At 37.3% G+C, this 12,174-nt stretch overlaps 1 protein-coding gene across 1 annotated transcript in view; it reads left to right on the forward strand.

The window, feature by feature from the left end:
- The window catches only part of LOC103595557 (serine/threonine-protein kinase Nek1-like), a gene marked incomplete at its 3' end in the record, with an annotated part of 49,963 nt that extends 38,607 nt beyond the window's left edge, over positions 1-11,356 (forward strand). The window contains exons 8-9 of the mRNA XM_008578974.1: positions 10,257-10,433; positions 11,236-11,356. Of these exons, the coding sequence (XP_008577196.1) occupies positions 10,257-10,433; positions 11,236-11,356 (298 nt within the window). The remainder of the gene's footprint in view (positions 1-10,256; positions 10,434-11,235) is intronic.
- Positions 11,357-12,174: the final 818 nt, after the last annotated feature.

Below are 12,174 nucleotides of genomic sequence, written 5' to 3' on the forward strand. Positions count from 1 at the left end.
CCTACAATCTAATCACCTCTTCAAGGCCCCACCTTTCAATAACCATAATAGGATTTCCCACTGTCAAGAGTTACAGTGGGAATTAAGCTTCTAATATATGAACTTCGTTTGGTTGGGTTGTTTTTGGTGTTTTTCTTTTAATTTTTTTTTTATTGAATCATAATTTATTATACATATTTTTGGAATTCTGTATTGACATATGTTGATCAAATCAATATTACTAGTATGTATATTGTTACAAATCGTACTTATTCTTTATGCTCCTTGTCCAATCTCTCCCTATCCCCCTCTCCCTCCTCCCACCACTGATTACCATAGATTGCTTCTCTCCCTCTGAAAGAGTAATGGTTACTCTGTTGATTTGTTGCCTAGATGATCTACCCAATGCTGAAAGGTGTGTTCAGGTCCCCCGATATTATCATAGAGCAGATGCTTCTTCTGTNTGCACAGATGAACTTGGATTCTCTTCACAATGGTTTCTCCTCACTGTGGGGTTTTGTGCTAGAAGAGAGCTTCAGCTGTTCAGTTTTCAGAATTCAGTTTTGCTGTCCTGTTTTTTTCTGTTTTGTGGAGGGATATAGGAGATAAAACAACAGCAGCAGCACAACACTGTTATTTGCTATATTCCCAGAATTCTTCTATTGTTTTGATATATTTGTCCCATAGATGATTTTGCTGTGAAGATTTTTCTCCCGTTTGACTACTGTATTAGTTCATTTCTGTTGCTTGTAACAAAACACTTGGAAATGGGTAATTTTTAAGAGAAAAAGATTTATTGCTTACAGTTTCAGAGGCTGGGAACTCAGAGAACACATCTGGTGAGGGTCTTCTTGGTGGTGGCTTTACAGCAATACAGAGATCTCACATGGCAGAAAATGGCAAATCAGAAAGAGAGAGACTCTCATGTACTCTCCTTTTAAAGCCCTCAGAACCACACCCCTGACCACCATTATTAATCTGTTCACTATGGCATGTTCCTACAATCTAATCACCTCTTCAAGGCCCCACCTTTCAATAACCATAATAGGATTTCCCANTTCTTTTCTTTGGTCTCTGCTGGTGGCTTTCCTTGTGTCAATGCACTCCAGTGGCTGGCGGACCATCTGCACGGTGGTTGTGATGTCTAGCAACTTTTGCGACAGTTGTGGTTACTGTGGTGGCTATGGTGGGCCATCCACATGGAGGTGATGTTTTTGGCATGCTCCTTGGTGCTGGCAGGGTGCCTGGATATGGGCTGGGGGTCTGGTCCCTGGCTCCATGCCGCGGGGCCCTGAGGCGCTGGTGGGGTACATGGATGTGGGCGGGAGGTCCAGTTCCCTGCTCCATGCCCCAGCCCCTGGGCAGGCCCTGAGGTACTGGTGGTGTGCCTGAGCCAGAACCAATTTTTTGTCCTTTGCTTACTTCTAAAGCAGGGAACTTCCTGTGGGAACCAGTACTTGAGCTCTGTGGTTGAACTAAATTGCTGCTTAGCTGCAGTTTCGCTAGGGAAGGCCTTTTGTGAAGCTCAGGGTTTAATGGTTGACCTTATAGGGTATTTCCGGCTCTCCAGAGACCCGGTGCACCTGGGTTGTGTAGAAACTCTGATCTGGGCCTGAATCTTTTCATCAAACAGCACCCCATGCAATTCTGCATTCCCAACCAGTCTCCTCTAAGTGGTCCTGCGCTGATTGGGGGGCAGATCAGCTGTCCTTGCTGTGTCCCAGTGTTCTCCTGTTGGACCCATCTCCCCCACTGCCCATGCTCCAAACACTTCCCATGGGACAGGCCCTGCACAGGTCCTTTGCAATGTCTCCCTGGCCTCTGAATGGCTCCCCAGCCTCTGAATGGCTCCCTTTTTCAGCTGTTCTGGCTCCTCGCTCCTGCGTGGGACCACAGGAACCCTATTAGAGGTCTTGCTGTCCTGGGGGCCACCAAGGCCCTCTTCTCCCCTGCCGCCTCTAAGCAACTCCATCTGAAGGGCACACTGTGGCTTCTGCTGGCTCCTGCTCCATGCGTTCAGCAGTTCCAGCCTTAAAGCAGCCGCAGCCTGAAACACTCTGAACAGTTTTTTTTTCTCTCATTGTGGCTTCTACCCCTTCATGAACTCCATAGGTGTTTCCTCTTCCCCTGAGCTCCAGTGGCCCCAGCTTGGCTGTTGTTACATTTTTATAGTTGTAAATTGGTTGATTTGTGGGAGAGAGTGACACTGGGGACCATCTATTCGCCATTTTGACCGGAACCTAATACATGAACTTTGGGGGACACAGTTCATTCAATCCACAGCATTCCACCCCTGGCCCCCAAAGTTCATGTCCTTCTCACAGGTAAATACATTCATTCCATCCCCAAAGTCTTAACTTATTTCATCTCAAAAGGTCCAAAGTACCATCTGTGAAATCAAAACAAGTTATCTGCTACCAAGATACAATTGTGGGACAAGCATAGGGTTCATATTCCCATTCAAAAAGGGAGAAATAGGCCAAAAGAAAGGGGTAACAGGTCCCAAATAAGTCCAAAACCCAGCAGTGCAGGCATTAAATCTTGCAGCTGGTAAATCATGTACCTTGACTCCATGTTTGACATCTGTCCTCTGCATGCTGGTGCAGGGATTGGGTCCCCAAGTCCTTGGGCAATTCCACTCCTATGGCTCTCCTAGTCTGAGGCCACACTTCAGGTCTCACATGCTGGTGTTCCACTCTGGTAACTCCACAAGTCTGGGTCCCACTCCAGTGGCTCCACCAGGCATGGCATTTTTGCAGTTTTTCTGCTCCAATGCTGACCCCACATATCCTCCTGTCATTGCTCTAGCAAAGGCTGTCTGTGATGACTCTGCCCCTGCAACAGATCTTTTTCTGGACCACCAGCCTTTTCCATACATCCTTTGAAATCAAGATAGAGGTTGTCTGTGAGCCTACAGACAATACCACATGGATGTCGCCAAGGCTTCCCACTTGTATCTTCCAAAGCTGCAGGTCCAGCCACAGCTGGGGCCAACTTAGCTATGGCTCAAGCTGCCCAATCAGCTGAGTTACTGGTGTGGGGAGCAGCATCCCGAGGTGACCCTAGGCAGCAAGCCTATGGAGGGCACCTTGGGTCTGTTCTGCAAGACCATTTTGTCTCCCTAGGCCTCTGGGCCTGTAATGGAAGGGTTGGCCCCAAAGGCTTCTGCAGTGTCTTCAGGACCTTTTTCCTTTTCTCTTGATAATCCCTTTCTTTTGTACTAATCTTTTTAGCACCATTGCATTTTTCCCCTGAAAATGCTCTCTGCTTCTCTACCACATGGCCAGGCTGCAAATTTTCCAAATCTTTATGCTCTGCTTCCCTTTTAGTTATATATTCTGTCTTTATGGCTTGCCTTTTCTGCCATAACTCAGCATAGGTTGTTGCAAGTAGCCATGAAGCTCCTGAATGTTTTCCTGCTTAGAAATTTCTTTTGCCAAATACCCTTGGTCAGCACCTTTCAGTTTCACATTCCATAAATCTTTGGGGCATGAACAGAATGCAGCCAAGTTTCTTGCCAGTTCATAGCAAGGGTGATCTTTGCCCCAGTTTCCAGTAAGCCCCTTCTCATTTACATCTGAGACTTCTTGATAATGGTCTTTACAGTCCATATTTCCATAAGCATTCTGGTCACCATCATTTAACCAGTCTCTAAAACATTCCAAATTTTCCCTGGTTTTCTTATCTTCTAAATTCCCACCAGCAGCTAGGCTTTTTCTAGCCTGCTCCTTCAGATTCTTCCAGTCTTTTCTCAACACCCAGTTCCAAAGCTGCTTCTACATTTTCAAGTATTTGTTATAAGCCATACCCCACTTCTCTGGTACCAATGTTCTGTATTAGTCAGTTTCTGTTGCTTATAACAAAATACCTGGAACTGGATAATTTGTAAGAAAACAAAATTTATTGCTTACTGGTTCAGAGGCTAGGAACTCCAAAGGGGTGGCTTTACAGCAATGCAGGGGTCTCACATGGCAGAAAATGGTGGAGCAGACAGAGAGAGAGACTCTCACATGCTCTTCTTTTAAAGCCCTCCGAACCACGTTCCTGACCACCATTATTAATCCATACACTACAGAATGGTCCTACAATCAAATCACCTCTTCAAGGCCCCACCTTTCAATAACCATCATAGGATTTCCCACCCTCAACAGTTACAATAGGAATTAAGCTTCTAATATATGAACTTTAGGGGACATAATTCAGTCAATCCACAGCAACTACCCTTCCATTCTACACATAACACCTATCCCCACTACCAGGGAAAATAGTTTATGGCAGATATTTGCATATGGCTAGTCTTTTTTGTAAGATGCTTATGAAGTTTTGGTATCAAAAGTTTTACTGGCCTTTTAAAATAAATTAGAAAGAATTCTCTTCCTGTTTTCTGGAAGATGTAAAAGACTTGTATTATTTTTTCCTTAAGTAATTGTAGTGTATTCACCTGTGATGCCATTTGGAGCTGGAGTTTTCTCTGTGGGAAGACTCAAATTATAGATTCAATTTCTGTTTTAATTCCTTTTGGACCTTTGGATTATTTGTAAGGATTTTGCTTAATTCCGTAACATTTGGAATTTTTCTAATAATCTTTCTATTATTGGTTTCTAGTTTAATTCCATTGTGGTAAGAAAAAAAAAAAAAAACATCAATCCTTTGTGTATGATTTCAGTCCTTTGAAATTTTGAGACTTTCCTTATTGCCCAGTTTATGGTTTGTTATGATAAATTTTTTATATATACCTGAAAAGAACATATTTTGCACTTATTGGGTTTCGTAATATGTATGTATAGTCTGTGTCAAGTTATTTAATCATGACATATATATTTTTACTGATTATTTTTATCTGCTTGTTCTCTCAGTTACTGAGCAAAGAGTATTAAAATCTCCAAGCATTCTTATGGATATGTCATTTTCTCCTTATAATTCTATCAATTTTTATTATTTACATTTTGAATCTAAGTTATTAAGTGGATCACAGTTTAGATTGTTGTATTGACCCTTTTGTTATTATGACGTTCTTTTTTATGTTTAGGAATATTTTTTTAAAGTCAACTTTATCTCATATTACATAGCTACACCCAGTGTCTTCCGGTTAATGTTTCCTTGGCATATCTTTTTCCATGCCTTTTTCTTTTGACTTTTCTAACTCATTATGTTTATATGTGTCTCTTATCTCAAATCCAGCCTGACAGTCTTTGTCCTTTAATCAGAGTGTGTTATTTATTTATGTGTGATGTAATAATTACTGATATGATTTGACTTTTAGTCTTCATTATGATCTTACAATGTTTTTTATTTGGCCCATCTATTCTTTATTTCTTTAATCTTTTAGTCCTTTTTTTTTTCATTTTTTATTTTGGATTAATCAAGCATTTCATTTTTACTGTTTTATTAGTTTTTTTTGTTTGTTTGTTTTTTCTTTGCAGCTGGCCAGTACCAGGATTCAAACCCTTGATGTTGGTATTACAATTACTTTGCTCTAACCAACTGAGCTAACAAGCCAGCCCTTATTAGTTTTTAATTATACATTTTTTAGTTACCCTCTTGTCATGGTCCAGAGATTGCAGTTTGTATTCTTCCTTGATTTTTCCACAGGCTTATTTAAATGTACCTTAATTTGATATTTAAACCCTTTCTCAAACCATGTGAAGTTCTTTTAACAATATTACTCCATATATCTCCCTTTAGCCCTTTGTGCTATTGTTGCTATATATTTTACTTTCATATATTTTACAGAGCTCATAACATATTATTATTATTGTGGCAAACAATCGATATTCATTTAAATTTACCCACATTTTGTTCATTTCAAATGCCTTTATTCCTCCCTGAAATTACATACTTCTATTGATATCTTTTTCTATTAGTCCGAAGAATTTTTTTAGTATTTTCTGTAGAGTTGATCTGCTCTTTATAAATTTCCTCAGCTTTTGTTTGTCTAAGAAAGATCTTTATTTCACCTACAGTTTTAAAGAATATTTTCACTGTGTATTAAATTTAGGTTAGGTAGGTAGGTTTTGTTTCGTGTTTGATTTATTTCATTTTGTTTTGTACACTTGTCATCACATTTTCTTCTGGCATTCCTAGTTGTATGTTGGCTATATGTATTATTTCTGCTCCTTTGAAAGTAATGTATGCTTTTCTGAAACTGCTTTAATATTTTCTCTTTGATTTTCAACAGTTTGACCTAGTTGTGGTTTTCTCTATCTTTTTTTTTTTTGTCTTTTTCCGTGTCCGGCAACTGATCGCAACCCTCAGTGTCGCCCCCATACCGGACTGGGACCGGCAACGGGATCGCAGCCCTTGGTGTTGCTCCCGCGCCTCGCTCAGCCAGTGAGCGGGAACCGGTCTGTATGTGGGATCCAAACCCTCGGCGGGAGCGCCGCCGCACTTCCCAAGCGGTGTACTATAGCAGTGTGCCACGGGGTCGGCCCTTCTTTTTTTTTTTGGTTTTCTTTATCTTTAACCTGCTTTGGGTTTTCTTAATTTCTTAAACTAAAGGGTTGCTACCTTTTTATCAGTTTAGGAAAAATTATGTTCATTAGGTCTTTTGATTGCTTCTGCTTGTTTCTCTCTTCCTCTTTTTGGACTCCAATTACACATATGTTAGACCTTTTGAATTTGTTGCATACATCTTTTATGCTTTATTCTGCTTTTTTAATATTTGTTTCCTTTTTTATTTTAGTATGGATAGTTTTATTGCTCCCTCTATTATTTCACTAATCCTGTCTTCTGCTATATCTAGCTTGTTTTAAACTTAATGAGTTTGTAATATCAGATATTGTGTTTTCAATTTTAGAATATCCGTTTAATTTTCTTTGATAGATTCCAATTCTCTGTTAAAAATTTCCATAGATTTATATTTGGCCCATCTATTTCTCTCTTTTCCTGAACATAAAGTCCCTGACTGATAAATCTTATAGCTGAGCTATCTATATCTGTTTCTGTTATCTTTTTTTTTTCTTGGTTTTCAGGGGTTTTTTGTTTGTATGTGTTTTTTTTTAAGCATGCTTTATAACAGAGGTTAATACACTTTTTCTATAAAGGACAAGATAATAAATATTCTGAGCTTTGTAAGCCATATGATCTTTGTCACATGTTCTTTGTTATCCTGCTCCTCTTTAAAAATGTAAAAGCCATTTAAACTGTAGGCTATACAAATCCAGGGTGCAGATTAGTTTTAAACTTATTCCAACATGTATCCTCTACTCCTATGCCTTGATCTTCCAGAAATCTCAAGTAAAAATTTATGATGTTTACCAAGTCCCCTGCACATTCATGGGACTTGATCTATAATCTTTTTCCCCAGTACCACCCAGTTGCTCATATCTTTGTTCAGCATTTTGTCTTCTTAGCTACCGTTTTATGCTTGTTTCTTGAAGTGTTGCCTGTGCATGCGTAGTTTAGGAGTCAGCCATAATTGAAGGGATTTTGTCTTTTTTAGGAGAATTTTACATAGATTCAAGAATTTCTTCTCAGTAGTTTACTCCTCTCAATGATTTTTTTTTGTTATGAATATTCATGAGATACAAAGCTGATCATCACCCCTCAGGCCCAAGATGTGAAAGCTAGATTCATGCTGGCAGCATACCCATTACAATGAATAGCATCTGTACCCCATTTCCCCCACCCAATTAGCCCCAACCTCCCTCCCCCTCCCCCTTTCCCACCCACTCCACTTTGTAATCCAAGTCCACAGTGCACCACTGTGGTCTTTCTTTCCTTCCTTCTTTCTCTCTTAGCTCCCACATATGAGTGAGGACATACGGTAGTTATCCCTCTTTGCTTTGCTTATTTCACTCAACATAAGTTTCTCCAGGCTCATACATGTTGTTGCAAATGGGAGAATTTCTTTCTTGTTTATGGAAGAGTAGTATTCCATGTATACCACATTGTCCTTATTCAGTCAACCATCCATGGACATTTAGGTTGATTCCATGTTTTAGCTATTGTAAATAGAGCTGTGATGAACATGGAAGTGCAGGTATCCCTTTGAAATGATGATTTCCATTCCTTTGGGTATATGCCCAGAAGTGGGATTGCTGGATCGTATGGTAGATCTATCTGTAGTTGTTTGAGAAACCTCCATACTGTATTCCACTAATTTACAGTCCACATCCTCACCCAGCATTTGTTATTCTCCATCTTTTTCATTATAGCCAGTCTAACTGGGGTGAGGTGATATCTCAGTGTGGTTTTAATTTGCTTTTCCCTGATGATTAGTGATGTTGAGCATTTTTTCATGTACCTGTTGGACATTTGTATGTTGGCCATTTGTCTTCCTTTGAAAAATGTCTATACAGCTCCTTTGCCCATTTTTTAATTGGGTTATTTGTCTTTTTACTGTGTAATTGCTTAACTTCCTTGTATATTCTGGATATTAATCCCTTGTCAGATGTATAGTTTGCAAAAATTTTCTCCCACTCTGTAGGTTGTCATTTCATTCTGCTGGTTGTTTCCTTTGCTGTGCAGAAGCATTTTAGTTTGATATAGTCCCATTTGTTTGATATAGTCCCTTTTTTTCTTTTGTTGCTTGTGCTTTTTGGCTGCTGAGCAAAAAAAAACTAAAGCTGAAGGCATAATACTACCTGGCTTCAAAATTATACTACAAAGGTACAGTAACCAAAACAGCATGGTACTGGCATAAAAATAGACACTGAAACCAGTGCAACAGAATAGAGAACCCAGAAATAACCCCTCAGACTTACAGCCATCTGATATTTGACAAAGGCAACAAAAACATACACTGGGGGAAAAAAAGACTACCTCTTCAATAAATGGTGTTGGGAAAATTGGATATCCATATGCAGAAGAGTGAAACTAGACATGCATCTCTCACCATATACTAAAATCAACTCAAAATGGATTAAAGATTTAAATTTAAGACCTGAAACTGTAAAACTACTAAGGGAAAACATAAGGGAAACATGTCAGGATCTAGGTCTACGAATATTGAAAATTTTGAAGGGCTGCAGTTAGTGACAAGATCTCTAAGGTATGACCATTGGAGTGACTGAGGTAGGGTGAAGACTGAAGGAGGATGAAGGTCAATGAACTGAGAGGCCTAGATATTGGAAGAATTTTGATATCAATATAGAAATCACCTAAATTAGTTAAGACAGGATTAGTGTTAGGGAGATGGTAAGCTGGAAAGTAAAATCTCCAGTGAATAAATGGGAGTGACCTGGGAGTATATAACTACAATAAGTTGTTCTGAGGTAAGTCTATTTTCTCCTGGCACCAATTAAAAATGTGGAGAATTTCAGAGCAATTAGAAGTAACTAGCAGTTCCTACATATAAAGAAAAACAATTAGTTAATAATTTTAAAAATACCGTTCTGATATGCATACTGTCATGTGTTGCTTAACAATGGGAATACATTCTGAGAAATGTGTTGTTTGGCCAAATTCATCATTGTGCAAAAGTGTATTATGAAAGGGAACAGCAATGAATTTTACTAGTATCTACACTGGCCATTAGTTTCATGAGTATAGACCCTCTAATTATGTTACTAGATCTCTCTGTGTCTCACTTACCTCATCTGTTATTCCTCTCCTGTTAAATGGGTTTAAGAATAATACCACCCCCACAAAGTTATGAAAATTAAATTACAGTTAGGGATTGTGCCTGTCATTTAGCAAGCGCTTGACTCACGGAGTATTAGCTAACTGTTATTAAGTATTGTTTTGCTATGATGATAGGCAGGAATCATTTGAAAATGCAAAAATTCTAAACTAGACAATACTTTCATTTGGGGTAGACCTGATGTGTCAAATGCTTGGCTTTCTAAGTTGAAGGTCTGAGCTTCCTTTGGGAGGGCCATCCTGTGGGTAAGCTAGGGTCTCCTCAACATATTTGCCATAGGTTTATTTATTCCGGCACCACCACAAACACATGATGTGTTGTGCTACATTTGACTACAGCATCACTAGGTGATAGGAATTTTTCAACTCTATTATAATTTTATGGGACCATTGTCTTATGTGTGGTCAGTTGTTGACCAAAATGTTGTTATGTGGCACATGACTGTGTGTTAATTTCACCAAAAGGAAAAGAAAGTAAACCATATTAACCACCCTAGAAATCATTATGTGCAATTGAAATGGAATTTGACTATCATATACCTTGATCATTTATTAATTTCAAATACGTGACAGAATTTAACCAGTAATTACCTGTTGGAAGAATGCAAATTTTGAACTTTGCTCTTAATGACATTATAAGTAATATTCAAGTCATTTTGAGAACGAGCATGACTTTTCATTTTTTGTTTTTACAGAGATTTCTCCTGAAGGGGAAGAGTACAAACCCTTAATTATTGGAGAAGAAAACGTACAAAGTATTTCACGTGAAATAAACCCATCAGCTATTGTTGGTTCTCCTGTTGAGACAAAAAGCTCAAAGTTTAATGAGGCACATCTACAGATGTCATTGAAACCTGAAGGAAATTTGGAAGGTATGTTTTAACGGGTAAAATGAGCTGTATCTGATTTATTAATACTTAAATTTTTTATTTATAAAAAAGCCTTTATATAAACAAATCACCAAAATGTGTATAAATGTTTGGGCAATTCATTTCAATTAGGTTCAATATTTGTATACTGTTAGTAACTGGTTGGGTTTTTTATTGCTGCTGAACAAGTCAATCTATAGGATAGATTTTGAAGACTGAAATTTCCTTTTAGTTACTAATCAGTGATATCACAGTATATGTGTCCGTATTTTTTTTTTCAGTTGAAAATTTTACATCTTTTTCTTTTTGCTTATTTTTTTAAGGTAATTTTTTTTTATTTTAACAATTACTTGTGTATATTTGTGGAGTACAGTGTGTTGTTTCAATACAGGCATATGCTCATATGCATCCATATTTCTAACCATAGATATTTATTTTTTAAACTAGTTTTTATACCTTTTTAAGCTACTTTACATATTACTAAAGTTTTAATGAAGATAAATTTTAGTGTAGTAATGAAAAATACAGAGCATACAATATTTCTTTTGTTTTTATTACAGTGAAAAGGTACAAGAGTCTATTTCAGAAATGACTGAACTAGAAAGTTAACACAATAATAAGATTAAAGACCTATAGATTAAATGTTTAATTTTTTCTCTTATAATTTTATTATAATCTCTTATAATTTCTCTTATAATATAATTAGCCTAAAACTAGGTAGTGATAACTAATAGAAATCTTACTCAATTTTCTCTCAACAAATTTTTCTTTGAGACATATTTATTGTTATGTTTTTGCTTTATAGAACCTGATGACTTGGAAACAGAAATTCTACAAGAGCCAAGTGGAACAAACAAAGATGGAAGCTTGCCATGTACTATTACTGATGTGTGGATTAGCGAGGAAAAAGAAACAAAGGAAACTGCGTATGTTATCTTTTTCCTTACAATTCAGAACCCAGGTCCCTTTTATAATACCTTTTTAAAATAAATACTGTAATAACTTAATATTGCAATATAATATCCTAATATTTTAATACCTTATAAAAATAATTTAATTTTTAATAGTCACATGATTAAGAAATCAAAAAGTATATAAAGTTATGAAAATAAACAGTAAAAAGTGTTGCGTGCCTATGTCCCCATCCAGCCAATTTCCTCTCTTCTCTTTTCAGATATTTTTAATACATGCCTAAGCAAAAAATAACAATACTGTCTTCCTCTCCTTTTAAATACAGTTGTTAATAAAATGTACACAGTATTTTCCACCTTGTTTATTTTTAGTCAATAATAAGTCTGGGAAATTTTTTCACATTAGTACATAAAGGGCTTCCATTTTTTTATTTTATGGCTATTTACTATTCCATTGTGTGTATATACCACAACTCAGTAAGTCTCCTGCGTGGTAGACATTTATTAATGTTACAAATGATGCTGCAATGAATAATGTTTGACATAAGGTAAAATATTTTGCATGTATATATCTGTAAGATAGAAACATAGAAGTGTCAATGCAAAAAAATTTTTTAAGAACTCAATAAAAAAAAAGAAACAAGTGTAATTACTGGGTCAAATGCATTTTTATAAATTGTGATTGTAATTTGGTTACTGTTCTTCCCAGGGGTTGTACTAATTTACTTTCAAGAAAGTGTATGAAACCCCCCATTTTCCCCACAGCCTTACCAAACTTTTTTGGTATTATGTGAATTGTAACTGTGTTTCCCTGTTGGTTATTTATGTTTTTA

The sequence above is a fragment of the Galeopterus variegatus genome, unplaced genomic scaffold, assembly GCF_000696425.1.
Source record: "Galeopterus variegatus unplaced genomic scaffold, G_variegatus-3.0.2 Scaffold1792, whole genome shotgun sequence".
In the NCBI taxonomy this organism is placed as follows: Eukaryota; Metazoa; Chordata; class Mammalia; order Dermoptera; family Cynocephalidae; genus Galeopterus; species Galeopterus variegatus.